This window comes from Chamaea fasciata, unplaced genomic scaffold (assembly GCF_029207755.1).
Source record: "Chamaea fasciata isolate MVZ Bird 193981 ecotype frontalis unplaced genomic scaffold, bChaFas1.0.hap1 SCAF_27, whole genome shotgun sequence".
In the NCBI taxonomy this organism is placed as follows: domain Eukaryota; kingdom Metazoa; phylum Chordata; class Aves; order Passeriformes; family Sylviidae; genus Chamaea; species Chamaea fasciata.
In genome coordinates, this window is record NW_027094112.1 from 3,102,457 (window position 1) to 3,127,639 (window position 25,183).

The window sequence follows — 25,183 nt, forward strand, 5'->3', positions numbered from 1 at the left end:
GCCTTCCCTCTCTCACCGTTTTTCTCAGGGATCACCTCAGTTTTGGGAATAAGAAGTTCCCCCGGTGGAAGAACATCAAGCACCCTGCAGCTGCAGAAGGGAAGCCCAGCCCTTGCCACACCTGGAGCAGTCTCAGAGGTGACACCTGCACCCATGGCTCAGGCTGCACAAGGCTCCACAAACGTACTGATGCTCACCTGGACTGCAATGGCTTTCCCAGCTCTTAGAGACACAGAGCAAGCATGACCACAACACTGCTTGTTTGTTAAATAACAAAAATTACATGGTTTTTAATAAACATTTATTGATGCAACTTTGTTACACCCTTAGAATCGCAGCTTCTGGAAGAACCACTTATTCTTGCCGGTTTTGTACCTGAAAGAGAACACACAGGTTGGAGAAGGATGGGTACCAGAAAGTAACAGCACCAAACTCGTACCTGAGCTGTCCCAGACAGACAGAATGTAGCACCCAGCTCACCCAGAGGCACAATTCACCTGGTCTCTTTAGCCAGGGCTACAACTAAACCCACTTTAAATATTGGAATTCCAAGGGAAGCAAGAGCCAGGTTCCAGATCTCTCTCACAAAGGACACCTGCACTGTGGCAGCTTCCACCCCAACAGGCACAAGCACAGGACACGGCCATCCCACTGGACACCTCGTGTGGCAGGGGCAGATGCCCTTGGAGAACAGCTCAGGGGCTGACCAAACACTGTGTGTCCCACTGAGGTCACACAGCTACTCCCTCTGAAGGAGCTTCTGAACAGAAAACCGTAAAGAAAGAGCAGAAACCCGAGCACGTCCATGCAAAGCATGAGCACTGCCCTGGCCCACCCAGCCCAGTGAAAAGAGAGGATAAAGTGGCAGCACGTTGTCAGATCATCCTCTGGCACCTGAAAGGCCCCACACGGGCCGGCACGATGCTGCACACACACACAGGTGAAAAGAACACGCTCACCAAACAAGAACGCAAAGAAGCGGGGGCAGAAGTGCCAGCCTGGAGACTCACAGGCTGTGGCACAGCCACACCAACTCCTCACTCTGGGGATGAACACCAACACCACTACAGAGATGAGCTCCCAACTCACCTTTCCTCAAATTTCACCTTGGCTTCACGTCTTGCTTTGCGTTTCAGAGCAGGATCCCTGAACACATCCTTGTTGACCACTGTTTTGTCCAGGGGAATATCCACAGAATACCTGGGAGAGAGCAGAATGGATCAAAAGGGGCATGGTACCTGGCACAGGGCTGAAAACCAAGCAGAGCCAGGATCAAACACTCATTTTAGTGTCTGGTCAAGGAGTTACAGCTTGTAAAGTCTCCTCAGTTCAGGAGTCACCAAACCACTAAAGCAGTCTCAGTTCAGTCCATAAAAAGAACAGCCACGCGTTTCCGAGGGACATGCAGCTCTGTTCGATGTGGTGCCTGGGAGCCACTCTGGGAGCACTGAGGCACAGTAAGAAATGGCTCTGCCAGCTCCAGACCCTCACAGCTGTCTCAAACTGCTCACCTGCTGACACCCTCTGAGCAAAGGGAAGATCAGTGTGGCTGAAGTAAGAGCCAGCTGCCTCGTTCCAAAAGTTCATTAATATTTCCACTCAGACTCAGACCCTCAGCTCCCCGTTTTTGCAGAACCTGAGCCTCACGTTCACTCAGCCACGGCATTCCCGGTGTTCAGTAGAGAACACAAGAACCACGAAAGCAGCCAAGACTCCTCCGGCCCTGCCGGCAGCAGCACTCACCGGGTGGGCATCAGGTGGTTGTAGTTGTAAACCTTCACGAAGGACTTGATCTTGGACCTTTTAGCGATCTTTTTCTTGCCCATGGCAGCAGTCACCTTACGCGGGTAGCGGTCGATGCCGGCCACCAAGGCGTGGCTGTACGGCCGGTCCGAGGTGCCATCGTCGATGTTCTGAAACAAACAGGCCGCGGCGGCGATGGCACCGAGGAGCCGCAGCCGTGCCGCCCCCCGGGCTCCCGCTCGCCCCGGCAGGACGCCCGGCCCCGCCGGCTCAGCCCCACGCTCACCTTCACGATGACGGCCTTGCGCCCCGAGTAGCGACCGGCCAGCACCAGCACCACCTTCCCGGGCTTCATGAACTTCCCCATCTCTGCGGAGGCAGCAGCCGGCAGTCAGAGCGTGCCCGCCATCCGCGCCCCGGCCGCCACCCCCGCGGATGGCGGCGGATCCCGGGCCCGCCCGCACTCACCGAGGCTCCGCTGCGATGGCGACCAGGCCGGAAGAGAAATGGACCGCCACGCCCCCGCCTTTCCCTCAGCGGTACTACGTCACTTCCGCCGCGACACCGCCAGCCGCTGCCGGCACCGCGCGGTACTGCCGGTGTCCGCCTCAGCCGCCCCGGGCACGGCGGTGCCGGTGTCCGCCTCAGCCTCAGCCGCCCCGGGCACGGCGGTGCCGGTGTCCGCCTCAGCCTCAGCCGCCCCGGGCACGGCGGTGCCGGTGTCCGCCTCAGCTTCAGCCGCCCCCTCCCCGGGCACGGCGGGCGCCGCGTTACAGCCCCGGTAACGGACAGAGCACACGGGACAGCAGCGGGCTCGGCCCACAGGTACTACAGCGGTATTTAATATACCCCGCGGGACACCGGGCGGCGCTGACCCCCGCACGAAAGCCTGGAACAAGGAGCTGGATCTGTCGGACAAACGGCAGCCCAAGGGACACAGACTGCAGAGCCGCTGGAGGAGCCCCCGGCCTCCTCTGGCTCAGCCCCCATCTTCTGTTACATCCACCCAGGCAGGTCAAGTCCTATGTGACCAGGCAGCCCCAAAGGTGCCTCAACACCTGCCAGCTCCCTCCTCCATGAGGGATCGTGTGTGCGCAAGGTGTAGAGCAGAGACTGTGAGAAATAACCACAAAGGAGCTCAGCTGCACGTCCCAGGGGCCCGCAGGCCCCATGGCCAGGGCTCTGCCCCCCACCCCCGAACAGTCACTGGCCACTGGGCCGGGCAGTTTGGCCTGAGAGCAGCAGGGAGTGGGCAGGGCAAGGTGCTGTGGCCTCCAGCCACTCTGCAGGGGCAGCATCAGACAACACACTGCCAACACCGTGACACCCTAAGATTTCCCTAAAAGCAAATACCAAAGAGATGAACTTGGTCTTACAAAAGCCAGGCTTTCTTGAGCCCAACAGCTGCCTACTAGTGGAAAATGGATGACCTACAATAAAAACACATCAAAAAGCATCTTTGATGTTTTTCAGCTGCCGAACAGCCAAGTCAACCGGGAGGTTGAACTTCAAGTTGCTCAGGCGGCTGAGGAGGGTGAGCGCGCTCTCGAAGCCAGTGCTGGCCATGTAGCTCCAGGGCTGGTAGTGAGACTGAACCAAAGCTCCAGACTTGCAGATGAGGTTGAGCCAGGAGACCAGGCGCTGCTCGTTCAGCGCCATGCACACCAGCGCCTTCAGCTCCGAGTCCGCGCTGCGCTTGAAGGGGCCGTGCTCCGTGAGCACGGTGTGGATGGCTGCCAGCAGGCTCTGCTTCGGGGTAGCCACCACTGCTCCCGTCACAGGCAAGGCGAAGGACTGGGAGAGCTTGCGAGCCGGGGATTCCACAAAGGCTCGTCCGTTCTTAGCGTTGTAATACTTGACAAAGAGCTCCCAGGGGTGCATGGTCCGCGGCGAGGGCGTGAAGGCGGGAATCAGGCATGCGATGGGGGCCAACACCAGGCTCATGCCGGGGGAAGAGGCGTAGAGCCCGTGAGCCAACAGGTCCCGCAGAGCCACCGTCAGCTCCCTGCGCACAGCCAGAGTCAGCTCGTCTCTGCCTCCCAGGGGAACCTCCTGCAGCTCAGAGGGGCAGATAACATGCTCTGCCTGCTGGTGTTTCAGGGCGAGCTGCCTCACCCGCTCCACCGACAGCTCCAGTTTCTCAATTAAGGGGGAGAAGTCCTGGTTGTCTTGGTCCTTCTGCCAGAGGGTGCGAGGGATCTGACCTGTGGCACAGCCAAACTGGCTGACAGCAAAGATCTGCAGCACGGCCAGCACGCGGCGCATGAGCTGCAGGCCCGTTTCTTGCATCCTTCTGGCATCTTCTGGGTTCACTGAGCAGGTTAGAAAAGAGAAAAACATACTCTCATTAGGGAGTCAACAACTCTGCTTGTTCATACACACAAAGGGAGTGCAAATATCTGAAAATCCCTTCAGGCTAGCATTCTGAGTAGCAGCAGATGCCTCATGCCACCTTATTGTATTTCCAGCAGGTTCAAGGGATAAAGCAGGGAGGTCTCAAACTCTAAAGAACACTGGGTCTCCCAGCTCACTGTACCTGCTCACAGAGCTCAGAGCTTGAAGAGCACAAATTACAGTGTGTTTTGCACCAAGTATCAGCAGTCTCTTCCTGACCCCCACTGAGAACCGGGCCCACCCTCTATGCCACGTGCTCAGGCTCTGTGACTACTCTGAGGATCCCAAAGGAGGAGGGTAACAGAACAGGACACAGGCCTTCAGCAGGAGAGCAGAAGCACAGAAACCAGGAAAAACCAGACAATGACTGGTTCATGCTCATCAAAGCTCCAGGGAGCAGATGGAGCTTTGCTGACAGTGCTGAGCCCAGCAGTGCCTACCTCTGTTCCCAGAAGGCCGGTTGCTGGGTTTGTAGGAGCCTCCACAGTCACAGTGGCCATCTTCTGCCTTGCCAGAGCTTCCAACTTCATCTACAAAAAGAATTTCACATCATCATTTCGCGTTTGTTCATTTCAGCTGCACATCCCAAGTATTAAGGTCAACATTCCTCAGACCCCTCTGGACCACTTTTGTCAGCCTATCAATATTTTTCCTCACCATCAGTTTAGAGACATTTGTATTTTCCTGTGACCCAGAAGTTGTTCCTGCATCTCCCGACATCTGTGACCTTCCTCCTCATGACTGGGAATTACAAAGTAATTCAGTTTGCTCACTCAAAAACTCCTCACTGACCCTGAATGAAGTTGATGAACATTTCGAGGTCCCTTATCTGGGTCTTCAGTTGTTCCACCAGCTGCTCCTTCACCCTGGCTGGATTCACAATCTGTGCTATGGCAGCATCCACCCGCTGCCGCAGCTCCTCTGGAGAGAGCGTCGCAAAATCCTCGCTCAAGTCCATGTCCAGTTTCTTTATCAACTCATTTATAATCATCTGCAAAACACAAGTGAGCAGTGCGATCTCAACATGTGGCACTGCTGCCTGGGAGCTTCAAGTACTCCTTTCCCAGAGGTTCCCTCAGAAACAGGATACCTTTGCTGCACAGAAATAATTGCAAAAGGCACGGGACAGATTCACACATGTAGACAAACTCCCGACACTCTATTATAGCTGCTGGTGAGAAATACAGATTGATGAGTGCCTACAGTCTGAAAGACACTTGCAAGGGTTAGGAAATACAGCAGGAGGATTTGTGAGCCTTACCCGTTGTCTTTCCATAACCACAGACTGTGGCAGAGAATCATAGCTGCCCTCTTGGTAAGCAAAGGTCTCTAGGTCATCCAGCTGTGTCTTGAGCTGCAGGATCAGCTCTCTATGCTTCTCCTTCTGGACCTCAATTTGCTCCTGCTTCTCTCGCTCGCCCTGAAAAAAAGTTATCAATAAATAAAATTAAAGACTTATTGTCATACCCGAGCCAGAAAGAACAAGATTATGGCATGAGGAGTATCTCCTGCAGCTCATGTACTTCACTAGTGAGCAGTGCAAACCAGTGTGAGAGAGAAATGTGTCTGAGCACCAAGCAGAGGTACCAGCTACATCACCTCATCTGATAAGGGAGGGGAAGCACCTTTCCAGACCGCCTGCACTCACGTCCTGTCCCACAAGGCCAGGATCCAGGAAGAACGCAGCCAAATAACACATACATATCACAGATCCTCTGAGTCACCTGTGCTGTACCAGGGCGTGGGAGCGGTGACACACCACTCAGGGCTCTAGGGCACATCCCTGCGAGCTGGCTCCGAGTCACCAGAGGCTTGTGCACGTCTGGTGCTGAGCTCTGTGCAAACCCGAGCACCGCGGGCAGCGCAGCCGCCGAGCCCCTCCCGGCAGCGGGATCGCGGCCGCCGCTAATGGGCTTCAGGCCGGGTCAGGCCCACATACCGACCCCGGGGCAGGCGGGGCGGGGAGCCACAGGACGCCGGTACCGGGTGCGCCGGTGCCTGTCTACGCTTAGCAAAGGCGCCCTCAGCCCTGCCGCGGGCACTCACCGGAGCGGCGCCGAGACCATGGGGAAGCGGCGCGGGACAGCCGCGGAAGGCGAAGTCCTCGAGGTCTCGGAGCAGGCGCTGCTGCTCGGCCGGGCCGGCCCGGGCCACCTGCCGCAGCCGGAACTGCACCTGAGCGAAGTGCGAGGCCAGCGCCAGCAGCGCCCCGTGCAGCCGGCGCCGCTCGGCCCGCAGCCGCGGCACTGACTGCGGCGACTCTCCCCCCGTGGCCGCCGCCTCTTCGTCTTCCTCATCCTCGTCCTCCTCCGCCGACACGGCGCCCACCGGCGCCCAGCGCTCGCCGGGGCCCAGCGAGCCGCCCTCTCCCTCCATAACGGCCGCTACCGGCACCGCGACGCCGCCGCCATCTTGGCGCCGCGGGGCGGGACTGGGCGGGGCCACGGGCGGGGCGAAGCCACGGGCGGGGCGGGGCCAGCGCGCCCCCTGGCGGCGCGGCGCGGCGGCGGCCCCGGGGGCGCGCACCGGGGCCCGGGGGGCGGTGACGGGGCCGCGGGTTGGCTGCCCCGGGCCGGTCAGCCCGGTCCCCGCGCCCGGCAGCCGCGCCCCCGGCCCGAAATAGCGCGGGGCGGGGTCGGCACCGCCATGGCGGGGTGAGTACGGCCGGACGGGACAGGCAGCGCCCGGAGCCTATGCACGGCGCCCAGTGCCCGGCCGAGGCACCACCCGACGGGACCCTCCGAGCTAGAGCAGCGGGGAGCGGCGCGGGGCCAGGCAGAGGGCAGCGGACACAAGCCGGCCGGGGCCCGCCGACTTGCCCGGCCAGGGGCGTGTGGGACGGGAGAGGGGTGCGTCACGGGGCCAGCGTCCACCGCCCACTGCCCGGTCGGCACCCGCCCGGCCCCCGCTGCCAGTCCCGGGGCTCGGCCCGGTAGAGCCCGTGTCCGGGGCCCCCTCCTCGCCCTCGCCCCCCGTGCCGGGCCCTGCTGTGCACGGCTGGGCAGCGGGAAATGCCCGCTGGTGATACCCGCTGGTGCGCTCTTCCCCAAGGCAACACGCAAAGACGCTGTGGTACGACCGCCCGCGGTACGTGCACCTGGAGTTCTGTGTCGAGGACAGCACGGACGTGAAGGTCGTCATCGAGGACCACCGGCTGGTGTTCAGGTGAGCTGCCACGCCCCTGCCGATCGACGTGGCCCCGCTCTGGGGGTGGTTCTGAGGACCGGGAGGACTCTGTGAGAGAACATCGCCTGTGGCCTCAGGTCTCTCCTAAGCCCGGTTGTTACAATGTTTTGGCAGTTGCAAAAATGCAGACGGTGTGGAGTTCTACAACGAGATCAACCTGTACGCCAGGGTCAACTCCAAGGTGAGGTTTCCCGCCAACAAACTGTTCTGTGACAGCCTCTGTCAGGCTCAAGTCAGAGCCAATCTGCTGCTTGACACCGAATGCTGCCCATCCTGAGAGTTTCAGTGGGGTGAACCTGAGAGCCCCGGCCTTGGGGCTGGTACTCACAGTGCTGCCTTGAGCCAGAAACAACTTGTCACTGTGGTTCTGTGACCCCCACAGCCTGAGCAGGGCTGAGCTTTAACCCTGTGCAGAGAGGAGCCTGGCAGATGCTGAAGCACCCCTGATCTCTTGTCAGGACTCACGGGAGAAGCGCTCTGACCGCTCCATCACGTGCTTTATGAGGAAGTGGAAGGAGAAAGTGGCCTGGCCGCGCATCACCAAGGAGAACATCAAGGTGTGTGTGGTGCCTGGTGCCTCAGCGTGTGTGCTATCCCCACTCAGCACCTCGTGGCTCCTAGGAACCAGCCTGCCCCAGGACAGACACAGGGGTGCCCACAAGGGCCCTCGAGACACAGCTCCCAAAAAGCCCATCCTGAAAATCACCACTAGTCTACAGGTTTCTGCCCTCCAGGAAGGATGTGCCATCCCTTTTCCTTGACACACTCAGGATCAGGACTATTGCCTGCAGGCAAAGGGACACTCCTGCTTCCTGCCCCTCCTCAATCTGACAAGGCCCCTTCCCTGTGCAAGAGCTGCCTTCGGGCTGTGAGTCCCTGCTGTTCTGCTCCCCCGTCTCAGGGGATGCTCTTTGTGCCCACAGCCAGCCTGGCTCTCCGTGGACTTTGACAACTGGCGAGACTGGGAAGGGGACGAGGAGGTGGAGAGGGCCATGGTGGAACAGTACGCAGAGGTGAGCTGGGCCACCGGCCTCAGGATCCTGGGGCACATCGTACAGGTGTGTGGGATGGGGGGACCGCAGGCATTTGAAGATCCAGCCGTTTGTTTCCCATCCAGATGCTGGAGAAGGTGACAGAAAAAGCCCCCCCACCAGCCATGGATGACCTTGATGTAAGTACCACCTGCCAGCTTCTTCCTGATGCCCTGGCGAGCACAACCCAGCCTCAGCCTTCCGCCGGCTTCGGGACACCGGCAGCACCTCCTGCTGCACCCCTCGGGCAGCCTGTCCTGGAGCCAGCGTGGAAACGCTCCCCGGGACAACCGGCCGGCGCCAGCTGCCGCGACCGGGGCTGGCCAGTCCCTGACACCTCGCTCCTCCCTCCCGCAGGATGACTGACGCCGGGGCCGCCGCGGCCGCAGGAGGCCCAGCCGGTGCAGCGGTAGCAGGCACCGAGGAGCAGCGCGGGCAGCGATCTCCGAGGAAGCGGGGCCGCCTCAGCCCGTGCCACGCCGCGGGCAGCGCTCCCGGCGCTGGGCGGCGGACGCGGTCCGGTCTCCCGTAGCCGGTTACCCTCGCGGGGCACGGGGCAATAAACGTGAAGTGCCGCAGCCGTGTGCCGTGCGCTCGGGTCGCCGCCGCGCCGGGCACCGGGAGCCGCTCACGCGCCCCGGCAGCGCGCGCCCCCGGCGGGAGCGCGCCCGCGTCACCGTGCAGGCCCCGCCCGCTCGCGGCCGCCACTGCCCGGCCCTGCGCCGCCGCCCTCGCCGCCAGGCCCGGCTCGCTTGTGCCGAGCGGCCGTGATGGTGTTCCAGTGCCAGCGGGACAGCTGGGCCCGGCAGGTAGCGTCGGGCCGGGCCCGGGGCGCGGGGCAGGCCCGGGCGGGTCCTCACGGCTCCACCGTCTCTGTCACAGTTCACCACCAGGGTGGTGTCGTGCCGGGCGGCGGAGCTGCGGCCCGAGGGCGGCGGGGAGCCGGTGCGCGGGTTCCAGGTGGTGCTGGAGGACACCATCCTCTTCCCCGAGGGCGGCGGGCAGGTACGGGCTGGGCCGGGCGGGGCGGGGGCCGGGCCGGGGCCGGCGGCACTGACGTCCCGTGTCCGCAGCCGGATGATCGCGGCCTCATCGGGGACGTGCCGGTGCTGCGGGTGACCCGGCGGGGCCCCGAGGCCGTGCATTTCGTGCCGGCCGCGCTGGAACCGGGCGCTGAAGTGCTGCTGTCGCTGGACTGGGAGCGCCGCTTCGACCACATGCAGCAGCATTCAGGTCCGTGCCGGTACCGGGGGCTCCCGGTAACGCCCCGCGGGGGGTGCCGATGGGGCAGGGGGGCGGTCAGCGCCCAGCGTGTCCCCACCCTGGTCAGGGTAGGGAGAAACCCGACTGTGTGCACAGTGTGTTCCCGGGACTACTGAGGGCAGCAGGTGCCCCTCTGCGAGCTCTTCTTGGCTTGTAAACAAATATCGAAAACAGCTTTGCAAGGGAAAGTTCAAGCTGCTTTGCAGTGTGTGCTGCAGTGCTGCTGGGAGCTGACGAGGCCAGAGCTGTCTCCTTGCTGCTCCTGAGCACTGGCAGGAGCCTCTCAGTGCCTGTCGTGGAGAATGTCAACAGGAAAGACACGGCCTGACTGAAAATACCAGTGGCACTCAGAGCTAGTGCTTGCACATCTCTTCCAGGACAGCATCTCATCAGTGCCATTGCAGAACAGATGTTTGGATTCAAGACAACTTCATGGTGAGCAGGATGAAGGTTCCTTTTGACCCCCATGTTTTCTTGTTGGCACGTGCTGCCATGCTAGCCTGCACAGAGCCTGAACACTGAAACACCTAAAGCAATTTGGACATTTTACTCGAGCTCAGATGTTGCTGGTGTGGTAACTGACTTGGAGAGAAGCTGTGCAAAGTGTTTGCTCTGTCTTGTCTTCCTTGACTGTTCGGTTTCCATCTGGTGCTTTGAACATAACAGGGAGAGGAGGGAAGTCTGTTTTGTTTCAGTCACCACATTCCCAGCAGTGGGATGCTGGTGCTGCACAAAGGGACCTCCCAGCTGGTCTCAGCTGCAGCAGCAGATGTTCTTCCTTGGCACAGGGAGCTGGGCCGTCAGAGAAGTGTCATTGAGCTGGACACCCCCCTGGTGACAGCAGAGCAGGTCGAGGCCCTGGAGAAGAGTGTGAATGAGAAAATCCGGGACAGGGTTCCTGTAACAGTGAGGGAACTGGCTGCAGATGACCCTGAAATCGAAACAGTGAGTGGTGGCAGAGAACTGGTGGGATTCATGGGACCAAAATAACTGAGCACAGATGTCACCTTCTTTGGTCACTCTTGTCCTCTGCCAGGTGAGGAGCCGGGGGCTGCCCGATGACCACGTGGGGCCAGTGCGAGTGGTGGACATCAAAGGCATCGACTCCAACCTGTGCTGTGGGACTCACGTCAGCAACCTGAGTGACCTCCAGGTGTGCAGCTGCAGCTGGGCTGCCTCTGGGGAGCCATACCCCACATGAAGTACAGCCAGAGTCTGTGGGATCCACAGGCTGCCCAAGACTGTGCTGATGGGGAAAGGGGAGGCAGCAGCCCCAGGCTGAGGGAGTCCCAGGAGGGTCACACATGGGCTGGGCACTTCAGGTGCTTTTGTTTCCTTATTGCAGAACTCAGCCCTGTGTGTGCAGCAGTGATGTTTTTGCACTGCCAGGGGTGTTGGCCATCTTCTCTCTGCTTAAAGCTCTGATATTTTTGAGTGTTCATAGTGGATGAGAAATCTTCTGTGCAGGAAAATGGTGATAAAATCCTAGACCTGCCTTTAAGAATTTGTACTTTCTCAGTCATTGGATGGAGTCTGTTTCCCAGCAGAGACATCCAGATGCCCTGTAGAATGCATCCCATGGCTAGAAAATTGCATAGATTTCACTGTACCACCATCCCTTTTTTTTTTGTTTGTTTGTTTGTTGACCTTATGGCTGATTTTAATCCATTTATTTTCACTAGCAAAGAGTCAAAATTCACCACAAGGCATAATCTGGCAGGAACTGACCACCTATGTGAATTACCAAAATGCTGTTCTGACCAGGTTGCTTTTCTCTTTAAGGTTATTAAACTCCTTGGCGTGGAAAAAGGGAAAAAGAACAAAACCAACTTGGTTTTCTTGGCGGGAAACAGAGTGCTGAAGTCAATTGAACAAAGTCACAGCACTGAGAAGGCTCTAACCTCCCTGCTCAAGTAATACCCTTTCCACTTCTGTTATTTCATCTTCACTCTTCCTCCTGGGAGATACCACATAAGCCTCAGGGTACATGTTGTGGGGCTGTGGATGATGTTGCCTGTTTTGCCCCTTTAGGAAATCCTTCCTTTATCCTTCAGAGCAGTGATCCAAAGTCTCCCATTTCTTTCAGAAATGGACCAGGTGAGCACGTGGAGGCTGTGAAGAGACTGCAGAGCTCTGTGAAACTGCTCCAAAAGGTACAAGAATGGCTGGGAAAAGTGGGTTGTTGCTATTTCCTGTAGACCTTTAGTTGTGGTAACTGGGAGTCAAATGGTTGGCTTGTTTTTGTGGATATTACGAAAAGTGCTCAAACCTCTGGGAACACAGCTGCGTTCTGACGTCTCCAGCTGCAGTACAGTTCATTTGCTTTTCTTTCAGAATAACCTGAACCTGCTTAGAGACATTGCTGTTTTGATAGCCCGGGACTTCAAGAGCAAACCTGCTCCAAAGCAGCTGTTTGTATTGCACAGGTATGAGGGAGCTCAGGGAAGAGGGGCCAGCAGTATCCCACACATTTTATGGCAGTTGGATCTCTCACATCTGTGGAGCTTTGTCTCCTCTAGGAAGAATGTAAACAAAGTAAATAGAATATTAAACTGCCTTGGCCTGCTGCAAAGTTGTATTATTAAAGGAATCTGTTCATAATTCAATCACTGAATCCTTCTGGTTTTGTAGCTGAGAAATTACTGTCTATCTAATTTCCTCTGCATTTGATATTTTCAAATAAACCCAGGGAGCTCTATTTCTTAAAGATAACACTTACATAATTCCTAACATGTCAACAGGAGTGCCCAGCAAGAATTTGCATATATAGACAAATAAGAGCAAGAGGCCAAAGTTCCTGCTCAGGCACTTTGTTTTTGATTGAGATTTTGTACTCTAGAGTGGGGTTTTATTTCTTTCTGAAGTGTTTTCTTTTTTTTTTTTTAATCCATCCATACAGGAAAGAGGGTGATTCTGAATTTATGAACATCATTGCTAATGAGATTGGGACAGAGGTGAGTCACTGATGAAGATTAAACTGACACCACTGGTTTTTCACCCCAGTCATACACAGACAGGGGCTGGCCAGGCTGCTGTTCCTGCCACAGTCATGATCTGCAGGTCTGGTTCCTTTGACAGGTACCTGAGGTTACCTGTCCTCAGCAGCCTCAGTCTGTAGGGAAGTCCTCAACAGTGAGAACTCAGAGCACTGGGGAAGAGCTTTAGCCCCCAGGAGCTGTACAGAGCCTCAGTGGCTGAAATAGGTTAGGATAGAATAAGTAGGAGTAGAATAGAAAGAGCAGAAGGTTTCAGTCACAATTACCTAGTTCAACTGCCAGCTTTATCCTCTTAATTTGGGATACCCCAAATTAAATTGTTCTATTCTAACAGCACATGACTGGGCACAAAAGGCTCAGATGCCGCTTCCCTTTTACTTTTTTCAAGTAGTCTCAGTCTCGGTAATGCACAAAGACTTCTGAATTGTCAGTTTGCTGTTTGTGTCCCCTGTGGCCAGTGTCTGTCCTCTTCCTGGATGAGGAGGGGCCAGATTTATCTGGAGCAAGGTCCATCTGTGTCCACAGGAAACCCTGCTATTCCTGACTGTGGGAGATGAAAAAGAAGCAGGACTCTTCCTTCTAGCTGGACCTGTTGAAGCAGTTGAAAATTTAGGTCCCAGGTAACACGTTTTGTGACTTGTGCAACTTGAGTAAGAATTCTGATGCTGCAGACCGAGCAGCTGCTCGGTGTGATCCAGGCAGGGATCTGTGTGTGCTGTCTGGAGCAGGTTGGGCTCCAGCTGTGCTGTTGTTACTGCAGGGTGGCAGAACTGCTGGGTGGGAAAGGAGCCGGGAAGCGCGGCCGCTTCCAGGGCAAGGCAGCCAAGATGAGCCGGCGAGGAGAAGTGCAAGCTCTGCTCCAGGAATTCATCAGCCATCAAAACCCTGGAGCATAAGAAACAATTCTCACAGTAGGTTTGTCTTCCCTTTGTTTGCATAGGCTCCACTAGCTTTTCTACCAGAGAATAAAGACCTGAACCCAACAGCTGGTGTGCACATGCTCTGCGTGGGCTCGTTTGGTGCTCACGGGAGTGGGGAGGGGATCTGCCTTTGACACTTTGCTGCAAGGGCTCATTTCTCAAGACAAATGGTACAGGGATTAAAGTAGTCCTTAGTTAACCACTTTGTAGGGTTCCTAAACCCAGAAGGGGCCTCCTGCTGGGAGTACTTTGGGGCATTTTGCTTTGGGCCAGTTGCTGAGGAGGAGCTGCTTGGCACAAATGCTCAAGCAGGAGGCAGCTGGTCCCCTCCCAGGCACCTGGGGCTGGGCAAGGGCAGAGAGCAGCTGGAAGGGAGAACAGGTGCCCCAAAGGCAGAAGTTCATTCCCCACCACGTACCAAGTCCTTCCTCTTGGAAGGACTACAGTTGTTACTGGTCGTTTTTTGACCGTTGGTAGTTTCTCAGGCTCATGCAGCTGTGAACTCTCTCGGGATGAGGCAGAGCTGTCCCCGGTGTTGCCTCAGCTCACCTTTCCTGCCCAGGCAGGCCCTGGAGCTGCTGCATTCTCCTCTGGAGGAACTAAAGGGCGCTGTGGAGCCACAACGGGGCACAACAGGTAATTTGAGAATTTACCCTTCCCCTTCTTGCTGGGTATGACATGACAGGTTTACTCCAGATGTTGGTAACAAACAGAGAAACAGAATAAACGAAACCTCCATCCTAAGGAAGTTTATCTGTCATGAACAAGGGGATGGGAGCAGCCCCAACAGATCAGGTTCCCACCCATGGCTACTGTGACTGCTGCATGGCCACAGCCTTGGCTGAGCTGTTGGGATGGCACCAGAACACAGGGACCACTACTGAGGCCTGGAACGGGCGTGGGGTCAGAGCTGCAGGGGCTGGTGCCTTGGGAGTGATCCTACACATGCAGAGTCTGGCTGTATCTGCGCCTCCCTATCTATTTTGGACTATCTCAGACTGAGTGAGGATGTCAGGCTGCACGGTTTGGAGGGCAGCAGGCTGAGCCCACAGGACTTCCTGCTGCAGAGTGGGCACTGGGCTGGGGTACTGAGGTGGGAGGGGCGTGACCCCAACCCCACAGCACAGCCAAATGCCAGTTTGGTCCCCAGCACCCTGGGGGCTCAGCACAGCCCCAGCCGAACCAGTTGGTCCCAAAGCTGAGCTTGTTACTGTAAGCAGTGAGGTGACACAAGTTTGTCCCTGTTCCTGGCAGAAAGTGCACCCAGAAACTTTGGATAAATAGCACAAAAAGCAGCTCATTGCCCCCACTGTGCTGTCAGTGTTCAACTGCACCTCAGGGCAAAAGGTGAAGACCCGGGGCACTAGGCAGTACCTTTCCCCATGGCTTGAACGTGTTTTGCAGGTGTTGAGGGTCTTCAGCACCCAGGAGAAAAGTCCTTCCTCTACCATCTGCAGGCCATGCCACAACCCTGCATCCAGCAACTGATCCCCCATCCCATGGTGTTGGCCAGTGGGACACTCAAACTCGCCAGCTAAACAACATTTAGCTTTAATAAAATACCTCCCATGCACAACCCCACGTCACGTGTGCACAGGTACATGTTTTATGGGCGTGTGTGCACCCCACACTGCACCGCACAGAGGTGAACACCAAACGTCCCAGGGCTGGGAGGATCCCTCACACTGGCACTTCATCTTCGTGTCACAATTTTAGCCCATTCCTGCCACAGCTACCTCTTCAGCAGACCCCAGATGTGCTGAGGTGAGAACCCTGCTCCCAGTGGTGCTGTCCCCAGCCCTGCAGCACAGAGGTGGCCTGTCTCCACGAGCTGCAAGGGAGTGCAGGACCTCCTGCTGCTGCTGCTGGGTCCTGGGCAGGTGACCCTCAGCTGTGGGTGCAGGAGGGACAGCAGGGGAGTCCTGGGCATGCAGGGCTCTGTGTGCCAGCAACCAGCTGCAGACCAGCGTTGCTGACACTGTGGGTCCGTGTTGGGGGAGCCAGCCAGCAGCACCACGGCCCAGCCTCCATGCTCTGCTCCCAGTGCAGGATCAGCCTGTGCAGGTTCAGCGGGAAGCAAACAGTGGCTGAGGTGCACCCAGGGCCTGGTAGCTGCCCCTGGGCCCAGGGCTGGGGTGCCTGCCTGCCTTAGGCAGCCTTTTTGTCCTGTGTGGCCAGGAGCGGGGAGAGGCAGTAGGGGATGAGGCCGACGGTAGCCAGCGGCACGGCCGCACTCTTGCAGAAGGAGAGGGCGTAGAAGAGCAGCTGCATGTGGGAGGGTGGCTTGAAGGCATCGAAGATGTGGAGGATGAGGAGGGAGGCAGCGATGCAGCCCAGGCGGAAGGGCAGCTGCTGGCCCTGCTTTAGCCGGGAGCTCTCCTGGTACATGTGGGAGTTGAGGGCCAGCCCCAGCCCAAAGAGGATGCCCAGGTTACGGAGGAGGCTGGCAAAGGGAGTGGTGTCAATGTGGACCCACTCAGGGTGGCTGCACCACTTCTGTGCCTTCTCCAGAGTCCAGAGCAGGTCCACGCCGAATGTCCACAGCAACAGGTAGAAACCCAAGGTGAAGCTGAAGAGGAAGATGGTGATGCCCAGGTACCGATGGAAGCTGGCGTGGTAGATGCACTGGACATGCTGGAAGGTCTTGGCCACGGCCATCCCTGCCAGGAACAAAGTGGGAGCATTGGACAGTGCTGCAGGTACTGCAGTCCAGCACAGTGGTGCTGCAGGGAAGGGAATGGGGGGTCTGATACACTCACCTGAGAAAACCCCTGCAATCACCTGGTGGGGGAAGTGAGCGGCAATGAAAACTCGGGACATGCAGACACAGACCTGGACTGCCCAGAACCCAATCCAAAGCACTGTCCACAGCACCCTGTGAGGGACAGGTGGCCATGTGGGTGCCAGGGCCAGCTTGCACTGCCCATGGCACTGCCATCACATACTCCAAACAATGCCTGCTGAGCCTGTCCCCATGCAGACCCTACCCAGGGTGCTGCAGCCCAGCTGACAGTCCACAGCCTTGTGCCTTGATGGGCTTGGCTGTGCCTGTCAGTGCTGGAGCTGCCTCTGCCTAGCACAGGTGGTTTTGGCACACAGCTTACCAGTATCTGAATGTCTTTGACTGCTTCTCTCCCCCAGCAGCAGAGAGGAGGGCCGTCACCATGATGTAGTACACGCCTGCTGCACCCATGGCATGGCCAGATGGGCTCCCTGGGCAAGAAGAGAGACCCAGGTCAGACTCTGCATGGGCCAGAGCTGAGCGCAGGCAAGGGTTTGTGCTGAACCACCACAGCTTCACCAAGGGTCAAGGTCTGCTCTGTGCAGGGGCTGCCCTGCCTCCTTCCCCAGCAGGCAGTCCCCAGGAGCACAGCAGTAAGGGTCCCCTCTCCAGAGCTGTCCAGGGGCATGTTCTGCCTGCAGGCTGCCAGCCACAGCCCTGGCCAGGCCAGCACCCTGCTCCTTGTATCTGCAGGTCACCACGGGCAAGCACCCCCTGCCCCTGGCTGCAAACCCCTCCCACGGCTAGGGGAACCCTACCGGGGCCAGTCTCGCAGGTGAGCGGGAACTGCTGGATCTCTGGTGCAGAGTTGTTGCCATAATAGTCTGTGTCGAGGACCCACCAGTATGGCCTCTCCCCAAAGAGGATCCTGAAAAGAAAAGAGAAGGGATCTGAGGAGGTCCTGGGCACAGCTGCAGCTTTAGATCTGTCCTGGGAGTTGGAAGAAGGACCCACAAGTGGTCCAGGGCGTCCTGACAGACACAGCGCCCAGCTGATTGCTTGGTTCTGACAGCTGACACTGCCTGTCCATGTCCCCATCGCCAGCCCTGAGAGGGAAGGGCAAGAACCTCCTGCAACTAAGTCAATATGACCTCCTGTGGTGAGGGGCTCTGTGAAGGACCCCCCACTCAGCACCACAGCCCTGGCTGATGGGAAGCTCTGTTTGCAGGAGGCTCCATCTCTCTGCTTGGCTCTGGGAAGGGGGGAGCTGTTGCTGCATGGCTTGGGAAGGAGTGACCATTGTCACTGCCCAGCTGGGACTGAGTTCTGGTCTTTGCTCTGCTCCAGCACTGGGGCTGAAAGCACCCCTCTGGCACACGTTAGTCCAGGTGTGCCAGCACACGGCGGGAGTGTTGGCTTGCGGCCACTCACCATTTGAAGACGAGGTTGAGCCAGTCTCCAATTACAGCCACCCAGATGAGCCTGATGCCCACTGCTTCACTGAAGTGGAACCAGATGGGGAAGAGGACAAAAAAAGCATTCCTGAGATCAGCAGCATAAGAGATGAAGAGGAACCAGTCCTGGGAGCCCTGGAAGCGCTGCTGCAGCCAGTGTGTTGTCCTGATGCCCACGTCGTGCAGGAGGTTCATGTTGGCCTCCATCTCCCCTGCTGCCGCTGCCCTCAGCGTGGCTCCGGCTGTCCCGTCCTCCACTGTGCCACTGGGATTTTATACTCTGCAGGGTCTTGTTTGCAGGGGGCAGGTCACTGTCCCAGCACTGATCTTTGGACCCAAAACCACTCTTTGCAAAGGTACATCACCAGGGGGTTGTAACAAACATGTTTGGAACAATTTACGTAAAAGGGGAAGACAGGCTCGAGGGCACGTGGAGCGCAGGTTGCTCCAACCCCAGCAGCATCCCCTGCCCCACACCATCCCCTCGTGCAGGGGAATCCTGCAGCCTTGGCTCCTCCAGCTATCCAGTGCAACAATTCAGCTGCTCTGACTGAACAGCAGCCCTTGCTCCATTATCCCGCACTCTGTGGGTGACATCCTGCAGAGCTGCCATGTCCAGGGCTGACAATTGCTCTGGTCTCTCTGCCATCCCCCCGTGAACCACCATCGGAGCATGGCAAGGATGCCCAGGAGCATGGAGTGGGTGCATGGAGCAGAGGGCAGAGTGCCCACCCCTCTCCTCAATTGCCAGGCTAATTTAACCAGGCCTTTGCATAATGGGAAACTTTTGAAGCCGTTCCTGGAGGTCCCTGCAGTTCCAGACAGCAAGGCCTGGGATGCTCCTCGCTGCCAGCCATGCTCTGATCTCTAGTGGGGGGCTAAAGGATTTTTGCAAGTAAGGATGGCACTTCTCCTCCCAGCACTGCTCCACTGGGTCAGTCCCTCCTGCCCCATCAGACCACAGCTGTGGGTACAGAGCCAAACACACAACTCATCCTGCAGTACCCATGGCCGTCCCCTCCACCCCAGCTGCACTCTGCTGTCCCTGGTAGCAGTGCTGGCACTGCAGCTTTATCATCCCCAGCTGCCAGTGCACGGACACACAGCCCTGCAGCAGCAGCACAGCGTGCCCAGCCAGCACCCAGCCAGCTGAACAGGCAGCAAGGCATTAATGATCAACAGCCAGTGAAATGCATCACTTATCTCACTCCTGAGAAAATTCATGTTAAGATCCTTGAACCCCTGCCCTGTGTTGTTTGCCTCTGTGGGAGCCAGTACTGGGTCTTGCTGAGAAAACAGCAGGAGTTACAGCCCCATCCTGCCCCTCTGCCCATGCAGAGCCCACGGGGCCATGGGATCTGACAGGCAAAACACCAGCAAACCTTGCTCCCTGGGATATGAGCATGGATGGCCTGTGGGAGAAGCAGGCTCAGCCCTGCTGCAGGCATGTCCTGTCCAGCCTGGCCTTGCTGCACCTGAGGAAGGTGGTCCCAGACCCTGGACTGAGCTCCTGACCTGCAAAACATCCCAACAAAACACAAGTCCGCACAGAAACGGAATTATTCTTGCAAAACAAATTCCCCAACAGCTCATTCCAGGGTCTTCAACTGAGAGTGGCTTTGGCCAGCGTGAAGGAATGCAACAGACTTGGCTTCAGTTCCAACAATATTTTGAAACCATCAGCAATATATCCTTCACAGGAGATTTCACAGCGGAAAACAGGGCAAAAGGTGTTGGGGGGTGGGGACTAGCACTCCAGTCCTCTAGGAAAAATTCACTGCAGGAAAACTGGGGCCATAGTGGGGAGAGGGCAGGAAGCGGGATGGAAGCAGTCACCTCCTCCCTCCCAGCACGGAGGACAGAGTGGCTCAGCCCAGTACCCCGCTGTGCAGTGCCAGGTCAGGTCAGGACTGTGCCAGAGGTGCCAGGGTCCACAAGGTCCCAGCACTGGTCCCTGCCTGCCCTGTGGATAAACCCCCAGCCCCAAAGGCACTGTGTGGATCTGGGGCAGGGCAGGGAAGGAGCAGGAGCTGCCTGGGCACTGCAGGGCTCTGCCTCCTGGCTGGTCTGGCAATTGCTCAGCTCATCCCCCGCCAGCAACACCGTTGGGAATGTGCACTGTAAACCAGCTGGCTGGCTTTCCCTGGGAAGGAGTGGGGCCAGGCTGGGGGAACCCAACTTCTGCCCTGGGTCTGTGCACACCAAGCCCAGGATCAGCTGGCAGCCCAGAGCTGTGTGACTACAGTGGCAGCAGCTGGCTCTGGGACGCGGTGTGCCCGTGATTCCCAAGGCTCCCGGTGCAGCTCTGGCCAGTGCAGCACCGGTGGGTGCTGTAACGTGCCACGTGCAGTGTCAGCATTTGGTCCAGAATGTTCCCAGACAGCTGCAAGGTGCAGGCTGTGCTGTGGCACTGTGGTCACTGAGTCAGTGCACGAGCAGAGTCCAGGCAGCACCAGCACGTGGGCACGGGCTGGTGGGCAGGGAGCCGGCTGGACACGACCTTCCTCTCACACAAGGCCTGGCAGGAGCCTCTGGGCACAGCCCCTGCTCTCACCCCGGGGCACCCAGGAACCACTGAGCCATGGCCTGAGCTGCCCTCTCCTCCCATCACCCCTCCCATGTGCTGCAGCAAGCTGAGCTGGCTCCCAGGGGCACAGGCCACAGCCATCAGGGCTGGACATTCTGGACAGACCCATCCACTACAGCAAGGGCTCAGAGGGGATGGATACCCACCATGGCCCCAGGGACACCTTGGTGAGTGCTTAGCATCTGCTGCCATGTGCCAGGGCTGGCACTGGCCTCACCAAGCTCCTTGGTGTCCCCTTGCCAGCCTGGCACAGTGGGGAAGGGCTCTGTGGGCTGTGGGATCCTGCAGCCCAGAGCTGCACGTGCAGGTAGGGGTGTAGAATCAAGGGTCCCCACACAGGGGGGCTGAGCACGCTGGGCAGCAGCCAAGCCCAGGACTGATTAACACAGCTCAGAACAACTGTTAAACATTAACTCTCTTGTTTGCTCCATATTCCCTGGCAGGAGCCTCCTGCCAGCACGGGGGTCCAGGAGCACTGCCAGGACACACTCAGAGCCGTGCTGGGCACTGTGACGGGCGCTGGGGCGGCCCCACATCCCTTGGACCCCCCCCAGAGCCGAGCCAGGGCCATCCCTAACAGGGCATCAGCTCCCACAGCATCAGCCGTGCTGGGGCTGGCCCCAGCCACAGGAGACAGAGCAGCACCCGTGAGCTACACCAGCTCGTTCAGGAAAAGCACTGGAATGCCTGTTTATTGGAACAGCCCAGCCCGGGCAGTGCCCACCCACAGGCCCAGCCGTGGGCTCCTCCAGCAGCCTCCCAGCCAGCCCAGTGCACACCCTCCATCAGCAGCCAGAGCCTGGCAGTGCCTGGGCCCAGTGGCCTTGATGCTGTTAATGCCGGTGTGGCTGTGGAGGATGTTCTGGGCATCCTGTGGCAGATCCACAGCAGCACCACACCACTCACTCCCACTGCTGTGGGCAAAACCTCAGGTGGAGCACAGCTCCAAGGGCAGCTGCAGCTTTGTGCTGTGGGCACCCTTGGCCAGCACTGTCACCCTGTGTGCGCAGATGATGGGAAGGTGGTGGAAGCCCCATTCCAGAGGAGGGGAGCGGCTGTGGGCACCCCACAGTACACAGGGTGACATCCAGGATGAAATAAAAAAATCCTTCCCAGGGGCTGTGTTTCAAAGGCTTTGGGTCCTCCTTTGGCAGTGCTGCAGTGCTGAAACAAGAACTGAGCTTCTCCCAAACCCTGACCCTGAGCACGTGGCACCCTGGGCAGGGGGAGGGCAGGTCCTGGTGTGGGACAGAGACCCTCTGGGAACCCACCCAAGAGCCAGCAGCAGCCCCTGGCCCATCAGAGCCCACCAAGAGGCTGTGCCAGGCTGCGGTTGAGGAAGCCCCCAAAGTGGAAGGGGGGCAGGCGGGGGACACAGGTAGTGGCAGAGGACAGGCAGGCGAGGGGGTTGGCCCCACATGCCCCAACATCCTGTTCACTGCTGAAATAGACACTGTCAGATGAATCCACCGAGGGGTCCTCGTTGAAGTAGTTGTAGGGCCTCAGGAAAAAGCCAACACCGTTCCCCACAGTCACTGTGTTGGGGATGTCTTCAGCATGAGGGACATGCAGGAACCCCACAGTGATCCAGGCAACCAAGTCCTGGGAGAAGAGGAACAAGGCATCTGTCAGGCTGAGCAGGAATCTGCCAGCCCAGCAGCTGCTGGCTCTGGGACAGGTGCAGCTTCTGTCCAGGGCAGGAGCCAGGATGGCCCCCACAAGGTTCAGCTTCTCTCCATCCCAGGGACCCCAGCTTACCTCGTTGGTGATGGTCTCGTTGTTGATGAAGTCAGCAAAGGTGACAGTGGGTGTCCAGGGGTCGTTCTGGTTGTAGACGCTGGTGCTGGTGGGCTCCTCCTCCTTCCTCCGGGTGACAGCCAGCTGGTACCTGCCAGCACAGGGGTCAGAGGGGCTTGTCCCTGCCAGCACAGGGCAGGACAGCCATGGCATTGCCAGCTGGGATGCACTGGCACACTGGGGCTGGACGCATCCCTGGTCTACTCTAGGGCAGAGAGGGAAAGGGCTGGGAAGGCTGTAATGGGCAGCAACCCCAGCATCTTCAAGCTTTGCAGGGGATCCCTTGCTGCCTGTGGCTTTTCCAGAGTGGCTGGGAAACAGGAATGGAGCCAGGTGCAAACACTGCCACTCAATGCCCAACACACTCCCTTTAAGCCACGGCTGCTTCTCTCCCCCACACAGACTTCCCCAGCATGAGCTCCATCAGTGCACTCTGGCAGTGGGACTGGTCTCTGCTTATCCCAAGCATTTTCCAAAAGGCATTCTGTCCTCATGGGAGATATCGCAACCTGGCCATGCCAGCGTTTCCCTTAGGAATTTGTTCTGCAGCCTACTTCCCCTCAAAGGGAAAAACACATGGGCTTGCTCTAAATTAGTCTGACGTGGGGTCAGATTCCTGCCTGTGAACTACCATAAGCAGATGTTATTGAGCAACATCCCAAGGAGATTTCAAAGCCAAAAGCCATGCATGTTTGCTTTTTAACCCTTCCCTGCAGCCTGGTGCAGGTCTGCCCAGGGGTGACAGCCTCCCTCCACCAGGAGCAGGAGCAGCTGAGGCTCCCCAGCCCTGGCACCCACCTGCCCCAGCTGATGGAGCGTTCCATGGAGCTGCTGATGGGCAGGTGCTTCCCAGCAAAGCTGATGATCTGGATCCTGTAGCTGCGTGGGTGCTCCCACTTGTTAGGATTGGGGCTGACAAAGGAGAGGTAACGGGGCATGGGGGCATTGAGTGGGAACGCTGCCTCATCCTCCTTCTCCAGCCTTTCCCTGCGGAGGTATGGCCGCTCAATGGTGTTCTGTGTGCTCCAGGGGTCTTTGACAAACTCGTACTCCATATCCTGGGTCTCCAGGGAGTTCAGCTGCCCTGTAAAGCGGAAGAGAAAACCCTCTCAAGCTCTTCACCCCAGGCAGAGCCTTAGGCCACAGTAAACCACAGCCATGCACAAAGGTGGCCAGACCTACCGTCAACATCCAGGTCCACCTTGTAGTGGATGTGGTGGAGGTGCATCGTCCCCAGCGTGTGGGGCCCAACCCTGTTGCCATAGTCAGTGCCTCTGCCATGGAAGAAGGAGGAGCTGATGTAGCCTGTGGCATGCACCCGGACCTCCACAGCCCCATTGCCATGGAACATGAAGTCCCAGATGTAGTCATAATTAATGAGCGTGGAGATGGTACGGATGACCAGCGTGTTTTTGCGCAGCCCGCCGTAGTAAAAGGACAGTGAGTCGGAGAAGTGGCGCCTCAGAGGAAGGGCAGAGTCATGCTCAAAAATGCAGAGTGACTTTTGGTTGGTTTTGGGAGTATCTGACTCCACCAGGTAGTGCCGGTCCACGTAGGTGGCTGTGTAGGGGCAGTCCAGGCCCTGGACCAGCTCGTAGGCAAACCTGCCGATGCCAAAGCTGCCGTCGAGGTAGCGGGTGGACATGCCCCCAGGGCAGTTGGAGCCGTACAGGGCTAGGGCTTCTTGGAGGCTCAGCTCATAGACAATCCTCTCCCCACGGTACCTGATGTCAAAGAGACGCGGGCCAGTGTTGGGGTTCATGCCGAAGGTGATGCTCCAGCCCTGGAAGGTGACGCGGTTGTTCCTGACCCTGTAGCGGGGACCCTGGGGCTCAAACTGCAGCGGGCCCGGGGGCCCAGGTGGGCTCCGGGGCTTCATTGAGCCCAGCACTGCATCAGCCCGGGGCTGCTTGAGTCTGACGACCTCCAGCACACCCGCCACAAACTCCTGCTCCAGATCCCCTGTGCTGGCAAAGTACCGGCCGTTGTAGAAGACTTGGCGCAGCTGCCACCGGGAGATTTGGAGGTCCCCGTGGTCCACCAGCACCTCCAGCCCCACTGGAGACAGGTAGTATCCAGTGCCAGCCACATTGTGAAAAAGGACAAACCAGGTCACGCGGTCACCGGACTTGAAGCCCCGTGGGGCTGTGGTGAGGGTGACCAGGTTGTTCCCGTCAGACTCACAGCACGCAGTGAGGAACCGCGGCGCCTTTTTCAGCTCCCTCTGGATGAGGGCGTTGATATCCGTGTACTCCCTGCCGGTAACGGGTCTGCGGTGGTAGGGCACCTTCCCCCCGTACCTCTGCACCGTCACGTCTCGGTGGTACGCCGGCGCCGGCAGCGGCCCCACCACATACTCGGTGATGTTGGGCTCTGGCTGGTTCCCAAAGTACAGCACAGCCAGGGCCTCTCGGGGGGGACGGGCCCCGCCGCCGTCCAGGAACCGCAGCACCTCTGCCTTGGCGGGGACCTGCACATCCACGGAGGCGATGCAGTTGTCCGAGGGTTTGGCACGGGACGCCTCCACCAGCGGCACCCCGAGGTGTCCCTGCAGGTACCGCACCACCTGGGACATCTCCTCAGCTGTCAGGTCAGCAAACACCAGGCTCTGGTCATCCTCCACATCCTCCTGCTCTGGGGGCAGGTGCTGGCAGCTCCTGGGGCTCCTTTCTCTGGTCAGCAACACGCAGACCAAAGCGAATATTGTGGCTAATGCCAGACCAAGGAGGATGAGCACAGTTTTCAGGCTCATGCCTGCTGAGGCACTGAGTGCTCCTGCAGTCTGGCAGGACAAGTTTCCAGCTGCGGAATCTTCACAGCAGCTCACTAGAACAAGGGGCTGGGTTGGCTCAGGTTTATTTTCCTCCCCTGTTTCCTCAGCAGGGAACAGCTCGGAGGAACTCGCAGGGAGAGTGCAAGGGGACGTTCTCACACATTGCCAGGATTTGCTGGGAACCATAAAAGGCAACTTTGCTCTGCTTCCCTAGAGGGTCATAATTTTAAGTAAACTCGATGTTTGCACATCTGTCCTTCCCCTCTGGTCCCAGATCCTACACTGCAGAGCTTGGAGAGGATGGATCCAGTCATTTA

General features: G+C 58.2%; 6 protein-coding genes across 12 annotated transcripts; 2 read left to right on the forward strand and 4 right to left on the reverse strand.

Moving 5' to 3' along the window:
* Positions 1 to 284: 284 nt before the first annotated feature.
* Positions 285 to 2,287, reverse strand: RPL27 (ribosomal protein L27). The gene is made up of 5 exons (XM_066204971.1): positions 2,212 to 2,287; positions 2,030 to 2,112; positions 1,744 to 1,913; positions 1,090 to 1,200; positions 285 to 375 (listed from the first exon to the last, which is right to left on the reverse strand). The coding sequence occupies exons 2-5, from the start codon at positions 2,108 to 2,110 to the stop codon at positions 327 to 329; spliced, it is 411 nt and encodes a 136-aa protein (XP_066061068.1). The 5' UTR covers positions 2,111 to 2,112; positions 2,212 to 2,287; the 3' UTR covers positions 285 to 326.
* A 94-nt stretch (positions 2,288 to 2,381) lies between these two features.
* On the reverse strand, positions 2,382 to 6,554 carry RUNDC1 (RUN domain containing 1). Its single transcript, XM_066204966.1, has 5 exons — positions 6,184 to 6,554; positions 5,399 to 5,557; positions 4,930 to 5,128; positions 4,578 to 4,667; positions 2,382 to 4,055 (listed from the first exon to the last, which is right to left on the reverse strand). Exons 1-5 carry the CDS (start codon positions 6,511 to 6,513, stop codon positions 3,190 to 3,192), a joined length of 1,644 nt encoding a protein of 547 aa, XP_066061063.1. The 5' UTR covers positions 6,514 to 6,554; the 3' UTR covers positions 2,382 to 3,189.
* Positions 6,555 to 6,661: 107 nt separating this feature from the next.
* On the forward strand, positions 6,662 to 8,932 carry PTGES3L (prostaglandin E synthase 3 like). The gene is made up of 7 exons (XM_066205283.1): positions 6,662 to 6,791; positions 7,189 to 7,302; positions 7,438 to 7,504; positions 7,782 to 7,880; positions 8,247 to 8,336; positions 8,441 to 8,494; positions 8,712 to 8,932. Exons 1-7 carry the CDS (start codon positions 6,784 to 6,786, stop codon positions 8,718 to 8,720), a joined length of 441 nt encoding a protein of 146 aa, XP_066061380.1. The 5' UTR covers positions 6,662 to 6,783; the 3' UTR covers positions 8,721 to 8,932.
* Positions 8,933 to 9,059: 127 nt separating this feature from the next.
* Positions 9,060 to 16,120, forward strand: AARSD1 (alanyl-tRNA synthetase domain containing 1). 7 transcript variants are annotated; one of them, XR_010723979.1, is made up of 14 exons: positions 9,060 to 9,163; positions 9,237 to 9,359; positions 9,428 to 9,587; positions 9,995 to 10,052; positions 10,406 to 10,562; positions 10,654 to 10,770; positions 11,400 to 11,530; positions 11,704 to 11,770; positions 11,952 to 12,043; positions 12,517 to 12,571; positions 13,139 to 13,233; positions 13,374 to 13,524; positions 14,096 to 14,169; positions 16,045 to 16,120. XR_010723979.1 is itself a non-coding variant. In XM_066205281.1 (13 exons), exons 1-12 carry the CDS (start codon positions 9,125 to 9,127, stop codon positions 13,507 to 13,509), a joined length of 1,230 nt encoding a protein of 409 aa, XP_066061378.1. In that variant the 5' UTR covers positions 9,060 to 9,124; the 3' UTR covers positions 13,510 to 13,524; positions 14,019 to 14,106. The 7 variants fall into 7 exon arrangements, 2 of the variants coding, with proteins under 2 accessions (XP_066061378.1, XP_066061377.1); XR_010723981.1 differs by lacking the exon at positions 16,045 to 16,120 and adding an exon at positions 14,938 to 15,114 and having other exon boundaries at positions 13,374 to 13,528; XR_010723982.1 differs by lacking the exon at positions 16,045 to 16,120 and adding an exon at positions 14,938 to 15,114 and having other exon boundaries at positions 13,374 to 13,528; positions 14,100 to 14,169.
* Positions 15,069 to 20,447, reverse strand: G6PC1 (glucose-6-phosphatase catalytic subunit 1). The gene is made up of 5 exons (XM_066205282.1): positions 17,687 to 20,447; positions 17,074 to 17,183; positions 16,638 to 16,746; positions 16,293 to 16,408; positions 15,069 to 16,193 (listed from the first exon to the last, which is right to left on the reverse strand). The coding sequence occupies exons 1-5, from the start codon at positions 17,914 to 17,916 to the stop codon at positions 15,682 to 15,684; spliced, it is 1,077 nt and encodes a 358-aa protein (XP_066061379.1). The 5' UTR covers positions 17,917 to 20,447; the 3' UTR covers positions 15,069 to 15,681.
* A 42-nt stretch (positions 20,448 to 20,489) lies between these two features.
* On the reverse strand, positions 20,490 to 24,966 carry LOC136301999 (amine oxidase [copper-containing] 3-like). Its single transcript, XM_066205279.1, has 4 exons — positions 23,276 to 24,966; positions 22,892 to 23,177; positions 22,055 to 22,184; positions 20,490 to 21,898 (listed from the first exon to the last, which is right to left on the reverse strand). The coding sequence occupies exons 1-4, from the start codon at positions 24,843 to 24,845 to the stop codon at positions 21,596 to 21,598; spliced, it is 2,289 nt and encodes a 762-aa protein (XP_066061376.1). The 5' UTR covers positions 24,846 to 24,966; the 3' UTR covers positions 20,490 to 21,595.
* Positions 24,967 to 25,183: the final 217 nt, after the last annotated feature.

What these genes read in the sequence shown, in the direction of transcription:
- AARSD1 (XM_066205281.1), top strand. Translation starts at nt 9,125, where the DNA reads ATGGTGTTCCAGTGCCAGCGGGACAGCTGGGCCCGGCAG. An exon ending in CAGCTGTTTGTATTGCACAG is followed by an intron (nt 12,044 to 12,516) that starts GTATGAGGGAGC and finishes CCATCCATACAG; the next exon opens with GAAAGAGGGTGATTCTGAAT. An exon ending in CTAATGAGATTGGGACAGAG is followed by an intron (nt 12,572 to 13,138) that starts GTGAGTCACTGA and finishes CTGTGTCCACAG; the next exon opens with GAAACCCTGCTATTCCTGAC.
- PTGES3L (XM_066205283.1), top strand. An exon ending in ACGCCAGGGTCAACTCCAAG is followed by an intron (nt 7,505 to 7,781) that starts GTGAGGTTTCCC and finishes ATCTCTTGTCAG; the next exon opens with GACTCACGGGAGAAGCGCTC. An exon ending in TGGTGGAACAGTACGCAGAG is followed by an intron (nt 8,337 to 8,440) that starts GTGAGCTGGGCC and finishes TTTCCCATCCAG; the next exon opens with ATGCTGGAGAAGGTGACAGA.
- RUNDC1 (XM_066204966.1), bottom strand. Translation starts at nt 6,513, where the DNA reads ATGGAGGGAGAGGGCGGCTCGCTGGGCCCCGGCGAGCGCTGGGCGCCG. An exon ending in ATGGTCTCGGCGCCGCTCCG is followed by an intron (nt 5,558 to 6,183) that starts GTGAGTGCCCGC and finishes ACTTTTTTTCAG; the next exon opens with GGCGAGCGAGAGAAGCAGGA. An exon ending in TGGTTATGGAAAGACAACGG is followed by an intron (nt 5,129 to 5,398) that starts GTAAGGCTCACA and finishes TGTGTTTTGCAG; the next exon opens with ATGATTATAAATGAGTTGAT.
- LOC136301999 (XM_066205279.1), bottom strand. Translation starts at nt 24,845, where the DNA reads ATGAGCCTGAAAACTGTGCTCATCCTCCTTGGTCTGGCATTAGCCACA. An exon ending in CGCTCCATCAGCTGGGGCAG is followed by an intron (nt 22,185 to 22,891) that starts GTGGGTGCCAGG and finishes CTGTGCTGGCAG; the next exon opens with GTACCAGCTGGCTGTCACCC. An exon ending in ACGAGACCATCACCAACGAG is followed by an intron (nt 21,899 to 22,054) that starts GTAAGCTGGGGT and finishes CTCTTCTCCCAG; the next exon opens with GACTTGGTTGCCTGGATCAC.
- G6PC1 (XM_066205282.1), bottom strand. Translation starts at nt 17,916, where the DNA reads ATGGAGGCCAACATGAACCTCCTGCACGACGTGGGCATCAGGACAACA. An exon ending in CTCAACCTCGTCTTCAAATG is followed by an intron (nt 17,184 to 17,686) that starts GTGAGTGGCCGC and finishes TTTTCTTTTCAG; the next exon opens with GATCCTCTTTGGGGAGAGGC. An exon ending in GATTGCAGGGGTTTTCTCAG is followed by an intron (nt 16,194 to 16,292) that starts GTGAGTGTATCA and finishes TGTTCCTGGCAG; the next exon opens with GGATGGCCGTGGCCAAGACC.
- RPL27 (XM_066204971.1), bottom strand. Translation starts at nt 2,110, where the DNA reads ATGGGGAAGTTCATGAAGCCCGGGAAGGTGGTGCTGGTGCTGGCCGGT. An exon ending in AACCACCTGATGCCCACCCG is followed by an intron (nt 1,201 to 1,743) that starts GTGAGTGCTGCT and finishes GCTCTCTCCCAG; the next exon opens with GTATTCTGTGGATATTCCCC. An exon ending in AAGGTGAAATTTGAGGAAAG is followed by an intron (nt 376 to 1,089) that starts GTGAGTTGGGAG and finishes GTTCTCTTTCAG; the next exon opens with GTACAAAACCGGCAAGAATA.